At 39.0% G+C, this 24,178-nt stretch overlaps 3 protein-coding genes and 1 long non-coding RNA gene across 4 annotated transcripts in view; 2 read left to right on the forward strand and 2 right to left on the reverse strand.

The window, feature by feature from the left end:
• Nucleotides 1-12,061, forward strand: LOC136267990 (2,3-bisphosphoglycerate-independent phosphoglycerate mutase-like). Its single transcript, XM_066063211.1, has 12 exons — nt 1-153; nt 199-368; nt 2,059-2,175; nt 2,231-2,363; nt 2,616-2,794; nt 2,847-2,940; nt 10,055-10,164; nt 10,221-10,347; nt 10,544-10,692; nt 10,848-10,965; nt 11,074-11,208; nt 11,845-12,061. Exons 1-12 carry the CDS (start codon nt 96-98, stop codon nt 11,985-11,987), a joined length of 1,533 nt encoding a protein of 510 aa, XP_065919283.1. The 5' UTR covers nt 1-95; the 3' UTR covers nt 11,988-12,061.
• On the reverse strand, nt 679-1,721 carry LOC136268002 (uncharacterized). Its single transcript, XR_010706846.1, has 2 exons — nt 1,589-1,721; nt 679-854 (listed from the first exon to the last, which is right to left on the reverse strand). It is a non-coding gene; the product is annotated as an uncharacterized lncRNA (long non-coding RNA).
• LOC136267987 (NHL repeat-containing protein 2-like) lies at nt 12,008-15,971 on the reverse strand. Its single transcript, XM_066063208.1, has 9 exons — nt 15,045-15,971; nt 14,857-14,989; nt 14,716-14,809; nt 14,438-14,663; nt 14,175-14,297; nt 13,924-14,124; nt 13,531-13,705; nt 13,246-13,334; nt 12,008-13,194 (listed from the first exon to the last, which is right to left on the reverse strand). Exons 1-9 carry the CDS (start codon nt 15,924-15,926, stop codon nt 13,060-13,062), a joined length of 2,058 nt encoding a protein of 685 aa, XP_065919280.1. The 5' UTR covers nt 15,927-15,971; the 3' UTR covers nt 12,008-13,059.
• The window catches only part of LOC136267986 (RRP12-like protein), a 31,406-nt gene continuing 23,157 nt past the window's right edge, over nt 15,930-24,178 (forward strand). The window contains exons 1-6 of the mRNA XM_066063206.1: nt 15,930-16,311; nt 22,083-22,112; nt 22,163-22,216; nt 22,378-22,454; nt 23,119-23,224; nt 23,284-23,400. Coding sequence (XP_065919278.1) covers nt 15,970-16,311; nt 22,083-22,112; nt 22,163-22,216; nt 22,378-22,454; nt 23,119-23,224; nt 23,284-23,400 — 726 coding nt within the window. The 5' untranslated portion in view covers nt 15,930-15,969. The remainder of the gene's footprint in view (nt 16,312-22,082; nt 22,113-22,162; nt 22,217-22,377; nt 22,455-23,118; nt 23,225-23,283; nt 23,401-24,178) is intronic.

The raw sequence follows: 24,178 nt of genomic DNA on the forward strand, positions 1-24,178 counted from the left end.
ATGATTCGCAAAAAATAAACTCGTAAATGTAATGCGGGGCTTAAGCGCCGGTGCGTGAAATTGGTTGCAGAGCTTGCTCCAGATAGAAATTGGTCATGGCGAATGTTTGCTTGATAGTGATAGACGGGTGGGGCGTGGCAGAGCATGTTAAAGGTGAGAATACATTTTATGAATCACCCTTTTACTTCGAAGTTGCAGGGAATGCTATTTTAAATGCCGCCACCCCAGTAATGGACGAACTAGCACAGAAGAAGGACCAGTACGTCACGCTTGACGCGTCAGGGTTAGCAGTGGGTCTTCCAGCTGGACTAATGGGGAACAGTGAAGTTGGACATTTCACTATCGGAACAGGAAGAGTGACGTATCAGGTAATTAGTAAACTTATGACCCCTGGAACTTATAACAATAATGCGGTTCCTAAGCGCACGAACCCTCACACTAGGATACAAGATAAGGATGGTAGTGTATAAGTTGCTGTGGATAACTGCTTGTGTGTACATAGAATTTGTGTTAAGATCTCATATGACTTGTTCTGAGTACAAAGCCTTCTTTGGTAATTTTGCCGACGTACAGTTGGCTGTGTGCATGTAAATTATTAGTGACATAAAAAAGTAACACATCAGATAGGCTACCACATAAAATTCATGGAAATGCTGTGCACATTACATTTTAAAAAAATTATTTACAATATCATCTAAAGAACATACAACATACATACAATTAAACACAAAGATGTCTCTGTAACAGTTTCAAAACAGTAGACCATCCCTCTTCAGAACTTCTCAGCCTGATGTCTAAAGGAGTAGATGCCCATATGTTAGTGATTGCATCAAGAAAGCTTCTTCTATATAGATCTAAAGATGTGTATTGAACTGATGAGGAAAGTGATAAAAGATCCTCATTTAATGTGTCAATGGAGCAGTGGCAAAAGTCAAACAAAATTGTTGTATGCATGTACCATTAACTTTCCATGCATGGTTAATTGTTACATGCATGTGAGGAGCAACATGTCTATTACAAGGAGGCTACACACATCTCCATGCACATGTATGTCACATGCATGGTATGTTTTGGAACTATACACAAAGGAGGACAAAGGTAAGTCTGTGATGTGTGCATTGTAGCTGCTGCAGCTGGCAAAAAGGGACGTTGAATAGTGAAGAAATCAAGACCCATAGCCTTATCCAAAGTCAAGTTATGTGGCTGAAGGCATCAGTTAGTCAGCTATAGTCAGCAGAAAATTCTGTTAAATAGAAATTTCACAAAACTTTTTGGAAGGGTTTGGGGTTGCTCTGAAGAGATTTATGGGCTTGGTTTTATGCCTAACCAATGCTGCCAAACTGTCATGAAGGTATTTTGATTTTGGGATGATATTTTTGGCCAGTAAAGCCATGATCATACAGTACACTGTATGATAGCAGGTTATTTTTGAGGAGAAAACTTTTCACAGTTTTTGTGACTGACGCTCCTCTCATGAAAAGTTTACTTGTAAATTGTTTGTTAGCTAGTAATTCAGTACACATCATAGGCTGTTACCCTCCAAGAGATCAGTCATTCATGATAACTTTTACTCTTGAGATTAACTCACTATAAGGTACAGTTGCACATCTCAACCCTAAGGAACAGCATCCATTGTAGGAAAGTCTCTTAGTTTGCACCCAGCATGGACCTGGTGAAGTCCACATCTTACCGTATGATTAGTACACACTGCAAGTGCTAATAATAAGCACAAGAGTATGTGAAGTGTTTGATCAAGGAGGTAGCCTATGATGTCATAATGCAAATGTGTTTACATAACTTAATTGAATTTAGTAAGTCGCATGCGTCATTTAGCAAATGCTTTAGAATATTATCCCATGTCTCACATCAAGGCTGTAGATGCTAAGGTTAAGTGCATTTCACTACAAGTGATTAACATTGCAGAAACTTAACCATATAGCTAAATGATCACCCTGAAATGGTTTGAATTGCTAACATCACAAAACTACAATGCTATGTTAATGTTTTTACTGGCTTGCATGATCTTCTACTGATGTATCTCACACCTTACTATTATAGGATATAGTAGCCATCAATAAGTCCATTGAAGAGAAGACTTTTCACAATGAACCAAATTTGGTGAAGATGTTCTCAAGAGCAAAGAGTGGCAATGGACGTGTGCACTTTCTGGGGTTGGTGAGTAGTGTGTCTTGTAACCAGGTAGTGTGCATATCACATGTCTTGTAACTAGGTTAGTGATGGTGGGGTTCACAGCCATATAGACCACTTGTTTGCACTCTTGGAGGCAGCCAAACAGCATGCTGTTCCTAATTGTTTTGTGCACTTCTTTGCTGATGGTCGAGACACCTCACCAACCAGTGGAGGTCAGTAGACCATTGGGGTACAGTTAATCATTGAACTAATTGTACCTTTAAAACAGTAATTGTTACTGCTATTTCAGTAGAAATCTGTCTTGAAACGTGTTAAGTAAACTTTTTCGGTCCTGAAGGTTTTTTCTCTTTCAGAGGTGAAGTTAAACAGGTTCACTATTTGCACTACTACTGAGTCATGATTTCAACAGTGTTACTGTTGTGCCTGTATATTGCACTATAGTTGTTGTTGTTATTCCTATATAGTGACTTATGTCAAACAGCTACAAGAGTACATGTCAAGCCTGAACTATGGGTCATTGTCAACACTTACTGGTCGTTACTATGCAATGGACAGAGACAAGAGATACGAGAGGATCAAGCTTGCATATGATGGGATGGTAAATGGAACTGGTGAAGTTGTCAGTCCAGACCGTGTAATAGATGTACGTCATGTGGGGGCGTCATGGGTGTGTCAATATCGTGATGTTCTGACAGGTGATGACACAACGTTACAATGGTGTGGGTGACCAGAAGATGACTGATGAATTCATGAAGCCGATAATCATTGACCAGAATGGACTAGTGCAAGGTGTGTATTGTGGACGAGGTTGAGTGTTTTATGTGAGCGCATTTTACATTTTATGTGTGCTCATAAAATGCACATGTATGTGCACACACACACACACACACGTTCTGTACTGAAGACGGTCATGTTCTCTCGAAAGGGACAGCAACATCAAGTCTTGGCTGGTAGATTGCACCTATGAACTGCCAATCCGCCCTTGCTCTCAGACATACCTGACACTGCACGCACCTTTCTGTTCACTCACAGGCTTTTGTCTCTCATTTAAACACTTGTACCTCTTCTTGTCACTCTCTCTTTGAAAACCTCTACCACATCCTTCACACACTTGATATTGAGCTGTGTGAATCGTTGATGAGCTGCTATAGCACTGAGACACAATGCCCTCCATCCTAGCTGCTCTGGATCTGTTGGCCTCCTCATACCACCTGCACCAATGTAGGCTAAATCCTTATGGATAACGTCCCTCCACCTTTTCCTTGGACCGCACCTGGGTTGAGGAGACAGGCAACTAAACATAACACTCTTTGGCATCCTGCTGTCTGCTATTCTTTCCAGATAACCAACTCTAGCCGCACACAACACACATACACACACACACACACACACACACACACACACACACACACACACACACATGCACAGTGACACATACACACATTTTATGTTTATGTATACACACAATAATTTCTTTATCATCCCACCAGGCAACACATTAATTAACCATCCATTAATGACATAGTAATTGGGGCGAGCCTGAGCGAGTCCCACATAGATGAGAAGTACGTGCAGCTAATGTGTGTGTATGTATGTATGCGTCTGTCAATGTCAAGGCTGTAAGCGAAGGAATACAATGAAGAATCAGTTGTGACTACATAATGATTGACATGATTAGTGCGCTATGTGCAAAGATTCATGTAGAAGAGAGAGCGAGACAGTACTCTATCCATGGTGAGTGAACGAGACTGTCAGCACAAAAAAAGCACAGTGAGCCAGTTTTCTAGCCACTTGTCATTGTATGCACGTAGCAGTTGATGAGTGTTATGGCCATCAATGAAGATGCTAGACAACACATGCTAAGGAGAAGAAATGAAATCAACAGATTAAGAAGACAGACGAAGCTGCTGAAGAAATTCTATAAATCCAGTTCCAATACGAAATACGCACCACCCAAGATTACTCAGAAAACTTATTCAAGTACGTGTTAAGCATGAAGAACAGACAAATCAGATCTGGTGGAAGTGCTCAAACATGCGTCCTTCCATTTATCTTGATACTCTCCCTTCATGATACACATGTTGGTTTGTTTTTTTTTTTAAATGTCACCACGTTGCTTGTAAGAAACATCAGTTCTTTCTAGAGCTGGCTCACAGTAAATGTCGTATCTCTACAATACCATTATGAAAACTGCTATCTACTTCAAATGTGGTTGGTGATGAGACTATTATGATGTTACCATGATATCTACTTGCATATGCTGCGACAATTCTATTAGGTAAGGCATTGATGCAGTATTCAAATCATAGTACGTCATATCACGCTTGGTTGCAAATTTTCATGAAACTTAATGAGGATGTTTCTTCCACTTCTTGACATTCTTCAAGTATGCTCTCTCTTACAACCAGTCATTAAGCCAAGGCTATATATAAAATGAATTGTGATTATATAGTTATACTTACAAACATTTTAGTTATGCCAAGTTATACATAATAATTATTGTATGTGTATGTTGCTATGTATGTTGTGTGCAGGGCATAGCTGAAGAGCAATTTCAGCTGATCAAGGGGTCACCAACGCCCCCGCAAAATGTTGAAATTGTGTACAAGAGTCCTAGTATTTGTAAATACAATATTAATTTTTTACAAGTTTTACTTGTGCATAAATGGACGAAGGGGGATCACAGAAGCCTCAACAGGAGCACAAGTGTCCTTATCTGGTAGTCAAATACCACAAATAGTCACCATAGCCATCTTTGTTCGCTTCAACAAGTCAATAATTTGGACGGAAATTAAAATATCCAATTATTAGATGAGTCCAGATTTCAGAATGTCAAAATATTCTAATTAGATTTCTCAGATAGTGTACAAGAGTCCCAAGCCGTTGGCAACCTCTCATGGCTGATGCTGCCTCCCTTTAGCAATTACAATTTTAAAAGTTACCGAATTAGCTAAACTTAGGACGTCAACAATAGTAGCTAGCTATTTCCTGTAATGAAAAGCCATGCAGACGACCACTATTATCTGCCAGAAATCATGGCATCCAGCACTGTGTTCAATTCATTTCACAGGCTTACACCAAACATTAGCATTGTCTAGTGATAGTAATATTATTACTTGTGACATATGGTAAATGTTGTCAGTGTACTGACTATACTATCAAGAGTTCATAATATGAACTCTTGATACCATGTATTCATGTTACCTTAGGCCTGTGTGTTTTGTTTACAAATGTTTACATGTTGTTGCATGGCTTGTTAACTTGTGTGATAAATTGGGATCATCAGAGATTACATAGTGAACTGGTAATTCATCAGGTTTCAGATCATGTACTGTTAGTAATTGAGTACACTTTAACTCAATATTCTGTGGTCAACTTCCCATGGCCTGACAAGGCTTATGTATCATTGCCATAGTAATACACTTTCGTTTGTCATAAGCATCCGGAATTCTTCCTGGTAATGGTACAAGAAATGGAAGGCTTCCAAGATATCTAAAGTGGAACTGCGGAACCCTGCTGGCTATATATTCAGATTTTGAACCATGTTGAATTGAGAGGTCTATAGCTAGGTGTCCTGGTATGAGGGGTCTAAACTCATGCGATTGGTATCCTGACAAGTGTGTATACACTGATACAAATTGGCAGATGTCCTCATTATCAAGGTGTCCATAATTTCACTGTGTACTTCTTGACCTCATTGATAAGACCACCTCGTTATTGAGGCCACACTACCTGTCCCTGTGGTGTCCTAAGACTTTTGCCTGTCTTGACAACTTTGTTGGACACCATCATTAGCTACATCACATGATCAGTGGAACGTGATGACTCTGCTGGCCACAGCATTTGATGTGCATGTTGTCACAACAGTTTGAATGTCCCTGCTGTTTTATTATATTTTATCCTCACTTAGTCTCCAGACATCAAATGCATTAATTTTCTAATCCTTCTTGGAAAATCAGGACACCTTGACATCAGGGCACTTTTTGGGCTGGTCTCAAGGTTTCCATACTATTACACAGGTTTCACAACAGCTGTGTTCCTGTGTGTAGTGTGTGTGGTGTTCAAGTTACTGTCCATGTTGGGCCTTAGGATACTTATACAGTCCCTCAAACTCTGGTCACCAAGAATAAATGGGTAAGGATTTCTCATTGCAAAACATAGCTAGGGCATACCATCTAGTCATGTCAGATAACTTGTTATTAGTTACCATGGTGATGGAATAATGCATAAACAGTTTCACGTGTAACCACTTCATATGGTCTACTTGAATTATTGACTTGAGTTGTTGATAGTACTGCTTGAGGTGTTGATAGTGGCACTTGCAAGCTGTTAATTCAATCTCTTTTGTGAATACCTTACTCGTCAACACATGGTTTCAGACTGGTAACAATTGTCTTTTATTCTGTCTGGTAGGCGGCTAACAGTTAGTAGGGCGTCCTTTAAGGCAGTAGTGTGTCTCATTGAAATGGATACATATCCCATCTATGGGCCCATTTTGTGCCTTAATAAATATATTCTTTCAGTGTACATTCAGTACAAATGCTATGGTGGTTTCTGTTGTAGCATCCTGTATGGCATTGTTAGCACAGTAGTTGCTAACGATGTGGTTTCTACAAGATAGCAGTGAGTAAACTGATGCACTACAAGCAAGCCAAAACTCTTCTTGTATAACCTACCCATATTCACTAAGTGACTGGGATCATTGAGAATATCCCCTTATTTTGAGATTTTTGACCATATCAGGCAATAATAATGTGTTGTCAAGATGAAAGACAGTAGACCCTTTTTATAAAATGCAGTTTAGTCAATTTTCGTTGTCATATACACAAGTTCAGGGTGATGGCAGGTGTTTTGTCACTGGTTGGGACAACTTGAATACTGGCTAGAAGAAAACATATCTTACACAATGTAAAGTACTGTACTAGTTGATGTGAGATATAATTGGGATACTCAATGACTAACCAACCATGTATCCACTTTATGGTAAGTACTGTACTTGAACTTATTTGTCTTGGCGGTTTAGCTTTGAAACCAAACCTTCTCCAGAGAACCAAATTATGTAGAGGAAAAAACTCATCCAAGCGCACAACAGACAAACATTCTTGTTTATATTGGTGGTTTTATTGTATTTATATTATTACTTAAAATACACAATTGTGATTACAAGAGTTTGCATATCACACTTTGACTGATATGACTTCAAACACTACAATAGGTACACACTTAGTTCTGGCTCATTATCCATATTAATGTGTTGGTCATTCTGAACATATCCACTGACTGGTGTATCAGCAGGGGGGGTTACCAAGGGGATGATGTCATTAGCTATCCCACATGTGGGGCATTATCATAACATCAAAGTGGCTCTGATTATCTATAAATAGAACTGTGTAGTCTATTAGTAGTACAAATACACACTGGGCTGGCTGTAGGTGAATGGCTGCCATTGTCCCATACATTTCTCTGTGGAATGATCTGTGCTGCAGCTCAAGTATGTACCATGATCTCCTTGTGATGTGACAATCAGCTATCAATGCCTTAGCCTTCTTTTTTCATTCTTCTGTCACTCTTCAATGATGAAACCTAAATGTCGCCAAGCCAGTGGTTCCACCTAAGTTTTCAACACTGATTTAACCACTTCACAGGTGGTAATAAAGTGTTACTAGGTAACATAATTGTTTTACTGTGTATAAAGTGGTTTATAAACTCACCAGAAGAACTCCACCTTGACCAGCTCATCAGTGTGCAACTGTCATGTCTTGCATGGCTGCATTATAGAAAGTTAGGAAGAATGGCTGGATTGTGTGTACTTGTATATAGGTCTATGGTCTGAGCTCTCGAAAGACTTGAGCAGTTGGTGTATATTGCTAAACTATCTCTAAACTTTCCCTTGATGCTTCGTCTAGTAGAATAGGCTGATGTATATAAATAACACCAAGTGTATCAGTCTGTAAAAAACATCATTCTGATTGGACAACTCATAACTTGCCATCTGAATATGGTATGGATTTGAAATTTAGTCTCACCGTAACTGTCATTGTTTGATAGAGTTTCATGATGAATTACATGAGGACTTCTGTCTATAAGATGATTTTTCAAAGCAGGTTTACATAAGATTGTTTTTCAAAGCAGGTTTACTGTTACACTGTAATGAATGAAGCAGTCAGTACGTACCATACTAACTACTGACATTACCCATTGTCCTACTAGAGTGATGTACTGGCCAGAGTGGCATCTGTAGTGTGGCATGTTTGTGGCTGTGTGTGTTGATGGATAGCACTACTTGTCAATGCCAAATATGGTCAAACAGTAAAGGATGCTTTTCAAGAAGCTAACCAGCATTAATTTGAAGCCAAACCTTGTGTTGTAAGGTGCATAGTAGGCTGCATACTTTTGGTGGGGAAAAATTGAATATTTTTCCATTATTGGGAAGGCATTATAGCAATACTGATAATCAAGTAACTAGACTAACACTTTTCCTAGAAGCATTTACGTTGTACTTTTATGTTTATCCTGCTGTACCAAACAAATACAAAAAGAGATATTACATTTTATCAAGAGTTCATAATATTGAACTCTAAAGTTTTGATATTATGAAAACACAGCCAAAGTTAAAGTAAAAGGGTGTAGCCTTCATTCTAATAAAGCCAGTGGTGAAATCAAAAAGTGGCTACCAATTAAGAAATGGCTGCAGTGATGTTAATTTTAATAATGACAGCATGGTAGCTTCACCATGTCATCAAAATTGCAGCCATTATATTTCTTGGCTTCGCATAAATATTGTGAACTCTTAACTCTTAGTACTAAAGGTATACATTAATATTCTCTGGCTACACCAAGTGTGTAGTGACTGGTCTAAAGTGCACCCAATAAGAGATACATGTACGTATGTATGTATGAATTCCAGTTTGGCTGTGGGTACAGTTTACCACAGACCTTTTGTCTACATTAAAAAGTCCATTAAATAAATAAAATATTCGTATATGACTTCTTTGTGGGTTCTTAAATAAAGACAGTGTTTATGTCCAACAACATGTTACGTTTTGGTAATGCAACATAGTAATGTATAGAAAATTATTTTACAAATAAAAACAACACAACAGGAAACTGTACCATATACAGAGATAGTGTAATAACAATTAAGATTCTGTAGAATTGTTGTGTGTAGTGCCTGTGTTGTTTTCCTGCTATCGGTGTGTATGATGTAATGTAGTGGGTACCCAGAGGTGCATAGTTGGGTTGAAAGCATCCTACCAATTCCACCACATAAAGAGGGTGGACCACCCTGGTAAGGTCAACTTCCCTTCTACTAAGGTGATAGGGAAAACCATTGCAGACTTTCTTGTTATAAGGATGTGGTGAAACAAACAATGTCACTAAGGAGGATTGCCTACCAAATAAACATATTACATGTTGTTGTGTAAGATTATCATCAATTGGGAGTATTGGGTAACCCTCTCATGGCTCTGGCTGTTGAGACATAACTATGTCAAGTTACTTTAACGCCTGGACCAGGTGTAAGGACTGTCGTAACGAAAGTTTGGCAGAAGGACTATAGTTTGGCGAATTTGGTAAATTGAGTCAAACTTATTTGCCAATTTTATTATGATTCAATGTTGGCTGCAGTATGGTAAATTTCCAAAAACTGTCATCTATTTTACAGTGCTGGTGTACAGCACTGATGGTCCACTGCACTATAAATTGATTCGCCAAACTTTGTATGTCTGTTGCACCATCAACTAAGTGATCATTGAAACCTTACTGAGTGAAATATAACTAGTTATCATGACATAGCTAAGATGTGCTTTATGACCTCAGCAATAAGACCACCTCATTATTGTGGCCACAAGTAGCCTTATTACTGAGCTGTAGAGTTGTAATCATTGTTGTGTTCACATTGCAGATGGAGACACTTTACTGTTTATCGACTTCAGAGCTGACAGGATGAGGCAAATCGTTGAAGCATTTGGGATCAAGCCCCAGTTTGATGTAGCCACTACACTGAAAGACTTAGTGAGTTATCTTCTGCACTAGTGTGTACCAGCGAAACCATATCAATTCCACTGTAGGAAGTTGTAACAATGACAGAATACAAAAAAGAGTTTCCTTTCAATAATTTGTTTCCCCCTGAAGTACCTATCAATACTCTTGCTGAGTGGTTATCAAAGAAAGGAATCCCTCAGTTTCACTGTGCAGGTTAGATAACCAGCCAGCATGTCTCTATTGTATCTAGTACATCAACCATTGAATATTGTTTCAATACACAGTATTCTTGTAAATTATACTGTCTGTTATCAAACTGAACTAGTCACAATTGAGTTAGTTATCACACCTTCAGACGTGACATACAATAATACCATTCATGTATGACATCCACTACTTGTGTGTGTAGAGACGGAGAAATATGCTCATGTCACTTTCTTCTTCAATGGTGGAGTGGAGAAACCATTTGACAAGGAAGATCGTTTAATGGTGCCTTCTCCTAAAGTAGCCACTTACGACCTCCAGCCAGAAATGAGTGTTGCTGGTGTAGGCCAGGCTGTAAGTTTGCTACCTGTTAATGTTTGAGGACACCTAACACTTAGTTGAGGTCCTATAGTATCCCTTAGTACATAAATTGACCAACCACAGGACACCTTGATAATCAGGTTCCTCCAATACTCCATTTAATGGTTGTGTGGTATGTGTTAATTTAGGTGTCTGAAGCAGTTGCCAGTGGTAAATATCCATTTGTGATGTGTAACTTTGCCCCTCCGGACATGGTCGGACACACTGGTGTGTACGAAGCAGCTGTCAAGGCATGTGAAGTTACAGGTGATCCATTTAATGCATGATGACATTAAATGTGTACCAATCGTAAACCGACATATTTATTGGTCACTTAGTCATGTTTGTTATTTGGTTGCTATTGGTTACATGCAGATGAAGCTATAGGAGTGATCCTGAAGGCATGTGTTGCTAATGGTTACAACCTCCTGATTACGGCAGACCACGGTAATGCTGAAACAATGATAGACGATAATGATAATCCGGTGACCAAACATACTACCAACAGAGGTGAGTTCTTGGGACCCTATTATGACCCCTTGTTAGAACATAGGTGCCAATTGACTTATTCTATACTTACACTACCCAATGCTAGTGGTAAACAGGCTCTGCCTTCTGTGTTCACCCTTCAGTGCCCAGCTGGTATAGTAAAAAATTAAACAAAAACTTCCTACCTAGGAGAATTTGTTATGAGAACTACCAACTTCAACAAATTAAAATTTCATGTGTTTAAAATTATAGAACTTCATTGAACCTGTTAATGTGGACACCTGTATAATCCAGGCACTTAGTTTTGACTTCAAAATAACCTTGTGTTCTGGAAAATTAGGGCACCTTGATATTCGGGACATTTCAACATGTCCAGAACATGTTGAATTGTCTTGAATATTAAGGACTCCATATTAGTTACAGATGACAATAACTCCTTAGTATGTCACCTTGAATATTATACAAATATTACCTAACAATGAAACCCTACCCTAATCCAAACTGTGAAGACCTTGAAGCTACCTTGACTCCATTGTGTGGGTTAAGAGCAGCCCTATAGTATAATTAGCTTGGTCAGTTGGTCTACAAGCTTACTAATTTTAGCATCATCTAATAATATTCATATTACAAGGCTGACATTATTCATCTCTTTTCTAGTGCCATTCAGCCTGACAGGGAAGGCACAGTTTAAAGTTGCTGCAGGTCACAATGCCTGTCTGTCAGATGTTGCCCCAACTATACTGCACCTAATGGGCATCGATATGCCACCAGAAATGTCTGGAACTTCTCTTGTAGCTTAGGTTGATACTCAACTATAATGTTAGTTTAGTAAAACAATTTCGATGATGATTAAAAACAATTTGATTCATGTGTACATGTACAATTGGTGTGTAGTGTGTGCTATACAGCTGTTTCCAGTCCTCTGATACAAGACCTTGTACTTGCTGTACTCTGTATACTGTCATTGCTCCCCTTCCAGCCGGGGTAGTAAATACTGAATGGTCTCCTTGCTATCACTGACTGTCCGTCTAAGCAAGAGTCTGAACGTGTTGCTTGCAAACTTGCTCTTCTTCGCTGTGACACTTGAGTAGCAAAGTTATAAGTACTCTGGCTGGTTTGTAGTAGGTCTAATTCACTCCCGGATGACTCATCTGATAGAGATGTTTGACTGAGTGAGGTTACTTCTGGTATCTTGGTCAAATCAGATTGTCCGTCCTTCGTATAGTGCGGTAGTACTTCTAGTTGCAATGCTGACGGCTTGTAAGCTGCTTTTCTGTGACGATAGCAAACTTGAGCAGGTGAAAAGTAACTAGCAATACTCGAACTGTCACTTAAACTGCTTGCATCATCACATTCGTCCAAACCAAATCCATTTTCAGAACAACACGATACACTTGAGGCCAAGGAGCTACCGCTTTGCACGCTTAGTCGAGACCCAGTGAAACTTCCCAAACTAAGTTGACTACGACATTGATAACAACACAAAGATCTGACAGTTTTGATTTGGCGAAGGTTCTGATTGATTCGTTCCATTCTCTCAGTTAGTGAAGACCTTTCCGTAGACAAGCTACTCAGTCGCTCCCTGATTGCTGAAATGGTCTCGTCCAGTTCAATCAAATCTGCTCGGCCAGGCATATTCTGCATCTAGCTACTGCTAACAGAGGTGTGAAATATCTACCACGCTCACCAACTCGTTTACTTTATATACCAAATTTTGCGCACTGGCATTTACGGAATTTGAGGAATTGATTCCACACTTGAGTGCGAAGCCGCGCAAGGCCAGGTGGCGAACCGCAAACGATATTATTTTTAGGAATAAACTATCAGGAAATTGCACTGTACAAATGCTGCAAATAATAAATAGAATTCAATTTATTGTTGACAATTTACAGTGAGTTTAATGGGCTGTATTGAGGGAGTATCAGCTATGTCAAGTGGAACTTTGTGTATGAACTGGCACATACTACAAGTACCATTCTCCTCACACACATAGACTACAACTTCAACCTGAAAAAAGAAGTGATTCACTATTAAATTTACAATGCTTTCAGGACATACCTCAAGATTGTTGACATCTGGTAACACATTCAATGGTGCCAGTGTGGTGTTGCTCTGCTCAATCTTTCCCTTATCCAGTAATAGTTTACCTGTTGTGATGTAAGTTATGTTACTAATTTGCTAATAACACTACAACAACTAAGTGATTGGAATGGAAACAGCACACATGAATAATATTATCTTAAGTGTTAAATTGCGCATCTCACATAGTTCAACACTGACTGAGCACACTAGTTTTAACTTCCCAGAAACATACACATACTGACACATGAATAACAGAAACACCTGCAAGAATTTGATAACAGCTTGGAGCTTCATCATTCAGGTGAGCACCACTTGGCAGTGATAAGGCCAATTCTAGTGTCAGTTTATCATCCCTTGATGACAGCAGTACTTTGTCATGTTCAACAGTGACTGCCCTTCTGCCAGTAATCCTCTTAGGTGGCAGCTGTAACTCCAACTACAACAGTGACAGGTGTACTAATGAGATACCTTCCAAGTTGAATAGTGGAACCTGTTAATGTTGGACACCTACATAACCCAGACACCTTTAATAGATGATATCTAAAAGTATACAGAAAATCAGGAGGCCTTGATAACCAGCACACTCTTTGTTAAGTTAGTCCCAAGGTGTCCACATTACATGGGTTCCACTGTAGTAGGATTTATTAAACTTACCACAATGACTGACTTAGTTCGGAGGTCCATTATCCTTACACAGTTATTGTTAGTATCAGCCACATACAGGTGGTCCCCTGATAAACATAGCCCTCCTGGCTCTGAAAATGCTGCTTCATTAAAACCACCATCTGACAAGGTAGCCTTGCCAACACCAGCTAGTGTGGAACAAGTTTTGCTAGCGATGTTTACTACCTTAATCTGTGGACACAACATGGTGAAGAAGATGTTGTGTCAACTAAAGGGAACACCTTGTGATTGTAAGAGTCAGCAACATAAGCCTGTTGACCATCTTCGCTACACACAACTGCCATAGGATGTTGCAATCTTACATCACGAGCCTTTCCATCCTTGTCACCAAACGCAAACAAGTCCTAGAAACAGATTAGTACATTAAGCAATGTCAAGCCAGACAAATTGTGAGAGTGTAGTTAGACGGTATGCAACAGCACACAAATGTAACTAGTTCATCCATGACAGCAGTACAACTGTTCTTATATCACTATGACCTGACCTGTGGGTCAAGGGCTCCACCAACCACAGCCTTTACAGAGCCATCTGTACAGCTAACCATCCTAATAGTACTGCTCTCACTGTCAGCCACAAATATTCTCTGCTGCTTCAGCACAACACTTAGTCCAGATGGCTGAGCAAATGACGCCTTGTGAGCATAAGAGTTGTTACGATTAGCTTCTTCACCAGATCCACTGAATACCACTACTGTACCAGCTGGATAGGATCTGTTTACAAAGGCCTATTATGGAATTACGCTCATCTATTTACAGAACTTACACTCCTTTTAGCCACACAGTGTCCTCAAATAGGTATGCCCATATCTGATGAGTCCCAGCCATCGCAATATATAACAAGTTGATGTGGTCACCACCTATAAGTGGTTGTTGGCATGGTTACCAAGATAATGAGGGGTATTACCTGGAGAAGATCCAAGTGCTAAGTCCCACAGTGAACTAAGCTCTTGTTTAGTACCACAACAGCCACCTTCTTTATCATTACCCTGTCTACCAGTACCAGCAATGGTTGTGACTGTTGATGTAGTGAAGTCAACCTGACATGTGTTTACAAGCCTTGTTTAGTGGGTGGTGTAAAATAAAATTACTCACCATCCTCAGAGCATGGTTGTTGGTGTCTGCAACATACAATTGACCAGCATGATACACTAGACCTTGAGGGAATGAAAAACAAGCATCACTAAATGATCCATCCTTCAATCCTTCATCACCACAGCCTATTACATCAAGAACACGACCAGTGGAGGCATCTGATACAAGAATGCGATTATGTCCACTGTCAGAAATGTAAAGGGTTCCTTTCTCATAGCACAATTTGCCAGGATAACTCAGGATACTTGTAGATTTACTGGATACTTGTGCCGGCTCATATGAGATGTCATGAGTGCTCAATTGGTCACCATAGTGCTGTGTTGCCATGGATACTATTACTTGAAGCTCTTCAGCATGTCCCTCCCCCACAATAGTGGCAAGAACATGCCCACTAGGACTAAATACAACTAATGTCGGCCAGCACTCTATTCCTAGACCATCCCACAACAAAATATCAACATCATTCACCACAGGGTGGGTAATGCTGTGACGTTGAATGGCATTTCTGATATTGTCTGATAATTTCTCGTTATTAAATTTGGCGGAATGCACGCCCACAACTACAACTCCAGCCTTAATGGGAAATTCTTTCTCTAGCCGGCTGAGGTCTGGCAGGATATGGAGACAATTGATACAACAGTAAGTAAAGAAATCTAACACGACTAGTTTGCCTTTGAGGTCACCAGAAAAGCTTAATGGTGCACTATTAAACCATTCTGCATCACGTGGCAACTCCGGATTTATTTCGAACATGGGATTAGCGTCCACCTCTTTAATATGATCCAGAACTGTTTGCTCTCTTTCTTTTTGATCTTCAGCAGTCCGAAGAGCAGCAGTAAACAACGTTAATTTCTGCTTCAAGTACTTCTGTTGTAGAGTCATGATTCTTAATAGAGCACACTAGTGATTCTATCTAACGCACATCATGGGTACTCCACGTGTAAGGCTAAAGAAAAGCAAGGCGGCTACTCGCTGGAAGAAAGGACACAGTTCAGCGAGCAACCCTACGAATAGTAAACATCGGGATGCAGTCAAGGGGACGTTACGCAGCTCCACAGCGTTTCGCAGAACCCCGGTAACTGGTGATAGCAGCCTTTTGACTGAGGAGAACGTCACCATGCATGAAGCGGCTGCCGTTAATGATGATGACAGCCTTTCTTGTAGTCAGTCAACCACATCAACTTGTTACAGCTTCATAGAAACTGCTCACCCTGCCTTCCATAAGGTGAAGAAGTTTTGGTCATCGCCCGTCGAGAGTCATCGTGAGGTGAGTCATTTGTGGTAGTGTAATGATGGTCGGCCGTCTCTTACTGAGGGCAGATAGCCATGTTAAGATGCACATATATAACCAGTTTCTTGTTTCATTGTGTTTTGAAAACCTGCTAGTGACTCCAACACAGGGTACTTATTCATACCAAGTCAACGGTCAAGGGTAAAAACTTTCAATTTGCAATTGAAAAGTGCAAAAATATTGTCGCTAAGTCGCACACTGGAAAAGGCTCTTAGTCACAGGTCAAAGCTAAATTTTGGCTGGTCAAGACTTTTGACTCGTCTCAGATCTACCTACAGTGCATACCTACATGACACCCACTTGTGACTCTGACCATGCATGTTAGACTAATGAGTGGATAGAGTGTACAAGTAGAATGTGAGTATGGGGATTATATCATGGGGGGAAACAGGAATTGAATGTACGTAGGAGCTGGAATTTGTTCATAGTGATATGTTTTTATTATTTATATAAAGTTTAAAATTGATAGTTCCTTGTTGAGAAAGAATTTTGCTTTTCCAAATGTAGATCTCAGTTGATAAATTGGTTCATAGAATAGAGTCAGTAGTTTACAGTATGTTTTGGGGTGCAAGCAACTGTTTAGCTCAAATGATATTTAGTCTGGCAGCAACACATTTAGTAGGTACACGTTTTATTTGTTTGAGGTGTTCCACATCAACAGTTGATCTGTATACCATCTCCGCCTTGTCTGAGAGGTGATAACTAGTCCAGGTAGACTAAACCATTTGCTGTAACAACTGTTAGCTAGTATAATAGCTATAATGATACTGTTTGGCTAATATGGGGTGTCTGACTTATCATATGCGATGCACACTGATACAGGGTGTATACATACCGTATTGTGACCAGTCCTGTATAAACATCTTAGTTCCTCGAAATAAATGTCATGTTTTTTGAGTTAATGTCTGATCTCAATTGAATGCCTAGCGTTATCATAACTTCTGACAATTCCATGCAATGTTGGAGTGGAGAACATTTTATAAATTTCCTTTTAAGCTTGGTTCTGTGGAATATGGTGAGATAAACAACAAGGAGAGTACAACATTGAATTATGAAGTTAAAACTGCTGAATACCGGTTTTGTATAGTTGCTGGTTTCATTTAGTGGCTGGGGTGAGTAGTTGCTACACCAGTCGAGAAAGGGTGTAACTAATCACTGGACTGGACTGGAACACTGGACTGGACTACTGTACTGACATATTTTTGGTTTTCACACATTCTCAGGTTTATTGAGTCGGACCTTCAGAAAACTTGCACGTCTGCTACTAAAATGATGAGTGTGAGGAGTGGAGTAAGCAAAAAACTGACCTTTAGTGATTTCACTGCTTTTTATGCTCTACAACACTTATACACTTCTTAGTGTATTGTGTTTGATGTAATATAATTATAGTGATAGCTAACCAAAAATCATTTTACTATATTATTTGTGTTACCTATCTGTATCCTTAAACTAAATACTATAGCTCAGACCCCTGGGACACAACCTATCCTTCCTAGGATAATCTATTGTAGCTAATCGTTCCTACATGCAATATGCAAACTCAATACACAACTGCATGGTTTCTCCGCTATCATGATCAGTTCTTACATGTGCTGGTGCAGGTTGGCATACCATAATATGTGACCAAATGTATTAGCATTTTACAAGCTTGCTACTATCTCCAAGACTTTATCGTTGGTTAACCATTACTAGCACATTCCCTGCAGCATATTGATAAGGAGTATAGTATATGTACTGTAGAAGAACATAACAAGTAGTGAAATCACTAGAAGTCAGTTTTTGCTTACTCCACTCCTCACACTCACCATTTTAGTAGCAGACTGCAAGTTCTCTGAAGGCCCTTAGCCAGCAAGACTCAATAAAACCAACCTCAGAATATGTAAAAAAAAAATTAAAAAAAATGTCAGTCCAGTGTTCCAGTCCAGTAGTCCAATCCAGTGATTAGTTACACCCGTTGGGAAATACAGTACGCTTAGTAGCTACTTTGATTTTTCAGGTGAGTGGCTGTTAGCAAATGAAGTGAATTGAGGTGATGACAATTATCAGTAATGTTATCTTATTTCTCACACAGTTAGGTAGTCTGTTCTGATAGTTGCTGACCAGCTTTCCTTTCCTCTCAGTAATTGATGAGGTCATTTGTAGTGTTGAAAATAGTTAGCTACGGTGGTTTGTTTTGCTCTCATGACTCCCAACTGCATGGTGTTGTTGTACATTTGATGTACATTTGATGTACAGGTATAGCCTTGCTGCTAACTATGGGGTTATTACTTCGAAGGTACATGTTGACTAAAGTTCAACAAAAAAAATGTCATGTTGTATAGTTAGTTAAGGCAGTAATAATATAGTACAATTTGCAGTAAGCTGTAAACAACATAGTATGACTGTGTGTTTGTCTTAGTTGTCTATTTTTTTTTGTTGTCACACACACCATTAATACGTAGCTCGCCCTCTGTAAGTACTCACTGCGGGGAAATTCCCTCCTGATAACACTGGAGGAGTAGTCAGTGATGTCTTTATAAGGATGATCACAAAGGACATGGTGATGTTTAGTTGCAGTACTGAGAAGAGTGAGAGGATGTGATCATGACATGTTTTGACATGTGTTGTTTTTATTCTCAGTATTTCCTATTCTAATAAACAAGCCAGTCCTTAAATGGTTGACATCCTTTCCACTAGTGCTGGACATGTACAATAATCAAAAAATATTGAGTATTACAATATTTTTTCCCAACTTTTACACTATCAGTGATGGATGTAATACCTATAAATTACTACTATTCTTCTACCATAAGCTTGCTTCTTTACAAGAAAGGAGCAGTAAGTGAAACACACTGCTCATGTGTTATCGTGTAACTACCTGTTCTGCAAGTAGACATATCGATATCGTGATAGTTTCATTACTATCAATTATCATAATTTCACTATCACCCAGCTCTATCTTCTATTCTCTCTTTGAGTAATCAAGAGACAATAATATGAGGACCATACTGTTGATATCCAATGAATAATTGTGTAGGTATGTATTAGGGCTAGAACAAAGGTCACATTTTAAACCTCTAAAGCTTTCAAGAAAGCTACTGAAGCTTTGAAGCTTTGTTGATTATGTCATGTTAGTAATTGATGATCATAACTGATGGGTGTACACCCATATATGGTCTTACTTTTTTTTTTTTATGAACTATTTTTAAATCACACATAAATTTATATCACAACAATTCAATTAGACAAAGAGAGCTTTCCCTCACACACCGCCAGAGAGAAGTCTTACCCTTTGTCATAGCTGTAGTACAGGCTCTAGTACAACTGTTTAGATTGTAAATATACCAAAACAACAGACATGCCAGTATCCATGAGTGCAAAACTTTGGAGGGGTAAAGCCACCTTCGAATGTTACAAAACCTTTGAAGGTTCTGAAACTTTCGACGCTTTGTCCCAGCCCTAGTACGTATAGTAGTACTAATGGAGTTCCGTTTCAAAGGTTAGTGAACTCTACTGAAATCGCATGAAAAATAACGGTAACCCAGCCATCATTCCAAGCTAAAAGCTGCTTTTACTACCACAGATTTGGAGAGTGGGTGGGATAGTAAATGCTACCTCACATGCATATTAGAGTACCGACTTCAAATATTGATATTTGTTATGTCTTAGTGTGTGGGCAACATTATCATGAAATGTGACACAGCTTCACATTGTAGAGATCATGTACAAAGTATATTGAGGAAATCCTTCACAGTGGAGCAAATGAATTCAAAACATCAAGTAAAATAGAGTGAAACATCTCATACTGGGGACTCACACCACACTGTTATCTTATATACTCTTTGTACAAAGAAACTTTATATGTTATCATGCAGCTGCCTGTGATGTTGGTTAGGAAATGGTACAACTGTAAAGCATTAATAAATAAACTAGTGTCCATTTGATTCTACCTGGGGTACTTAGAGATAATGACCTACTCTCTAGAATTCCTATAGATATAATTACATGAAAATAACAAGGAGAAAACATCCTGACCACCTGGTAGACTCCTGTAAGCATTCGAGCGTAAATCAGATGGCTGCAGGTTCGAGGCTACCTAGGTCCAGTCATGGATTTTTTCTCCTTTCTCCAACTTTTCAAACACACCTTATGTAGCTAAAGTCTTTGAGCAGGCTGTAGGACCAGGTGTCCTACAGACCCTCAGCACTTGTGCTGTAAAGCATTAATAAAAAAAATAAAAAATAAACATTACTAGCTGTTTTTTCTAACATCGAAACAAGAGTTAGTAATGTGGGGATTAAACAAACTAATGTTTTCCTGGTAACAGGAAAATGTCTTGAGACAACTTGCACTTGCTGTACACATGAGATACTTGATGTAGTTAATTAAGGTCCCAAGGTATCCCTTACCCAGAGCTGGGGGTAGTTACTTCAGAAAAAGAAACTAGTTACTAGTTACTTTCATTCCATGTAACTGAGTTACATTTGCAGTCACCTTTTAAAAGGTAACTAATTATCTAGTGTAAAGTAATTAGTTACGTAACCCAACTCTGCCCTTACCATATAAGTCTGATAGTCAGGACACTTATAGTTGGTCCCCATCTCTGTATTACACCTTTGTTGGTGAAAAGTGAAGTTAGGTTACAGGACAAACAACAGGTTCCTCATTGTAGTGTGTGCATTATTTATGTCACATTGAGTTGGTACAAAAAGAGTGTTTGTTTTTTTCTTAAGAGAAATAACATTTCACCCAAGTAAATGATTAGTGACAATTGTGAAGGTGTGAAGAGCAGACATGTATAGTTTGGCTCCATTACTAGTTCAAGAGTGGGTTGTACCAGACTATGTATTATTCACCAGGCAAAATTTTGATTGGTCATTTATAAGACATTTGATTTTGAAATATTTTAGTGGGTCAGGCAAGACCGTTGTGTACTTCCATCCTTGAGTTATTGAATGTAGTTGAGAACTCAGCTCAGCATATACCTACCTGTAGGTGACTAGGTCCAGTCATGGATTTTTTCTCCTTTCTGCAACTTTTCACCAGGCTGTATGACCAGGTGTCCTACAGACCTTCAGCACTTGTGCTGTAAAGCCTTAACAAAAAGTAAAACAAAAACAAATAGTTAGACTGGTTGAGATTAATCCGGATACTGGTATAGATTATATTAGTTGATTTCTTCTTCCTGACTAGGAATGGTTGCTGGGGCTTGTTAAGTAATTCTTCCTCTGTGGGCTAATAAAATTATCGGCTAGGAAAATATTAGTTGAGTTCATCGCTCAAGTTTGATTGCACACATCAAGGCTGTAATGATGTGTCATATTTGAAGCACTAAACAGCTGGTTGTGTTACTTCTTACATGTTGCCAGAGAAGCATATTTTGCAAATATGTTATTTTTCACTAAATAATTTGTGTTTTCACGATATTTTCTCTATCACGGTATGTTTGTATCATGATTATCGTGACATACGACATATCATGGCATCACTATAATAAGCAGCTATATTTACACTACAAGCTAGCAGACAAAATTATGTTCTTGTGCTACAAATTAATGATTGTCTAAGTTTTCACTTAGCTGCAACCTCATCAACAAGATCACCTCATCATAGTGACCACGTCAAGTAGTTTTCAAAAATCATAACCTCATTAATAAGACCACCTTATTGTAGTGATCATGTCAAGTATAGTAGATCTCCTAGTTATATGTTGCTGATTTTTATTTTGCTGTTTACATGCCCATATTTGGTGTTGTTCTATCATTCAGGTGTGTGCAGTACTGGCTGCTGTATCGGAGGTGATCATGTGATCTTTGTATAATCATTGCGATCATTGTTATGACGACAGGTTGTCAAGTCAAAGGATGGGAAAGAATCGGAGACAGAATATTTTGCTGCTTTGGTAACTTACCTGTTTGTTGAATCATATGTTGTTTACATAGTGTTTTCTTGTTTACAGTTTACTAGTCCTAGTGTTTACAGGTTGTTTGCTTTTTGTTTACATGTAGTATAGTCTACACTATTTAAAATTTGTGTTTGTTAGTCATTGTTTACTTGTTGCAGGTGTCAGCACTCCAGTCAGCCGAAGATGAGTCATCAGTGACTGCTGTGATGTTCCTACTCAATATCATCATACCAGAGTATGACTTGTAACTAAAATATCCCGTGTGACTTGTAACTAGGATAGAAAGTGTCTCTCTCCACACCTCCACCCAATTAGCCATGCTTGCCAAATATACAATACTTCTATTCAATGTCTAGTGTGGCTTTTCATGTGTGTGCGTGTGTGTGTGTGTGTGTGTGTGTGTTTTTATGCACCATTTTAGAGAATCTTTCCTTTCAGTATTTCTCAGCATACCGAGTCAAGTTTATAGGAGTTACCTTTCATCCGGTGTTTAAACAATGGTGCCAAATACCTAGCTAAATACATGGGAATATCATTGGCAGTGATAGTAACAGAGTAACAAGTATGTATAGATGGATATGAGTGCTTTACTTCGGAAACCATTATTAATGCGAATTGATGTAAACATGTATCTCCCTGGTAGGATTGATTATGAATTATTGGTTTAACTTTTAAGCATGCTTGTATCAGCCATACATTTAGCATGAAGCTGCTAAACAAGTAGAATTCTCTGTACCCTATGATCCTTGTATCTGAATTACATGTTTTCATATCCAGCTGAGGATCAAAACAGTAGGTCCCCCTACTGTCTCTTTTACTTATATATTTGTCAGTGTGGTGGTCCTGACTATAGTCCACACCTGCTTATATATAGTGCAGGTTTTGTTGCTATCTTATAGGGTTAACAAGGCCATCCTCCAGAACCAGTATTCATCGGTCAGTAAACTACTAGTGGATATGTTAACAAATTATGAAAAGGATGGATCAACGGCTTTGTTGAGATCAGTAAGTGTGTAACAGTGTGGGTGGGTAGTGTGTAATGGTGCATATCCCTTCCTCCATAGCTTGTCTCCTGCTCTCTTAATCTGTTATCTGCACAGCCCTCAGGGGTATGGGCTGACAAGTACACACTACACTACCTACAGATAATCCTAAACTTTGTCACACACTCCAGACCTAAGGTGATGATGTCATATTATTGTTATGTAACATTGTAGGCTGTATTGCGACACACGTACCAGTGTGTTAGTATAACATGTCATCTGATGTCACAATAGGTGTGATAAGTGTTCTAAGTAATATCAGTGTTGTGTTGGGTCAGTTGGGTGAGGCCCTGACCACATTTAGATGTGTCACTTTCTCAGAACAGCTAAACAATCCAAACGCTGTCATGGAAACTGTTATTGGCGGTATCACAATGTGCTGCAACGTGCCGCATCAATCCCTCGCTAATGCCATAAATATCTCCAGTAGCATTACTTGCCCTTTTGTAGTGAAGCTGGTGTAATTTAAATGGTGTATGTGTTTCAGCAAATACTTTGAGAACTTTCCTTGAATCAGTCTTAGTGATATCAGATCTGTATTTGTTGCAGTAGTGATATGTCTCCCTGTAACTGGATAGGTTGCTAAAAGTTAATATATTTCACTCCTAGACTATACAGACCTGATGAACAGCTTATGCAAGTTTCTGTAGTACACTTGGGAGGTGATAATTGGTAGCACTTTGTAGCCAGACAGCTCTTCTCTAAAGTACACAAAAGAAAAAATGGTGGTCCCTTTATCTGAGACAAGGCAGCACAAGAAAAATAGTGTTGTGTGATATACAATGTTTCATAAGTGACCACAGCTCATCACTGATATGATAAGTGGTCAGTTACATCAGCAGCTAAAATAAACTAATAACAGGTAGAGAACAAATATCCATTTGTCCTGACCAATAAACACACACACACACACACA

This window comes from Dysidea avara, chromosome 10 (genome assembly GCF_963678975.1).
Source record: "Dysidea avara chromosome 10, odDysAvar1.4, whole genome shotgun sequence".
Taxonomy (NCBI): Eukaryota; Metazoa; Porifera; class Demospongiae; order Dictyoceratida; family Dysideidae; genus Dysidea; species Dysidea avara.

Coding starts and splice junctions, on each gene's coding strand:
- LOC136267987 (XM_066063208.1), bottom strand. CDS start 15,926: ATGACTCTACAACAGAAGTACTTGAAGCAGAAATTAACGTTGTTTACT. Junction 13,335..13,530: donor CTGTTATCAAATTCTTGCAG/GTGTTTCTGTTA, acceptor ACATCACAACAG/GTAAACTATTACTGGATAAG. Junction 13,195..13,245: donor CAGATGTCAACAATCTTGAG/GTATGTCCTGAA, acceptor TTCTTTTTTCAG/GTTGAAGTTGTAGTCTATGT.
- LOC136267990 (XM_066063211.1), top strand. CDS start 96: ATGGCGAATGTTTGCTTGATAGTGATAGACGGGTGGGGCGTGGCAGAG. Junction 2,795..2,846: donor GTCCAGACCGTGTAATAGAT/GTACGTCATGTG, acceptor ATGTTCTGACAG/GTGATGACACAACGTTACAA. Junction 10,693..10,847: donor TTGCTGGTGTAGGCCAGGCT/GTAAGTTTGCTA, acceptor GTGTTAATTTAG/GTGTCTGAAGCAGTTGCCAG.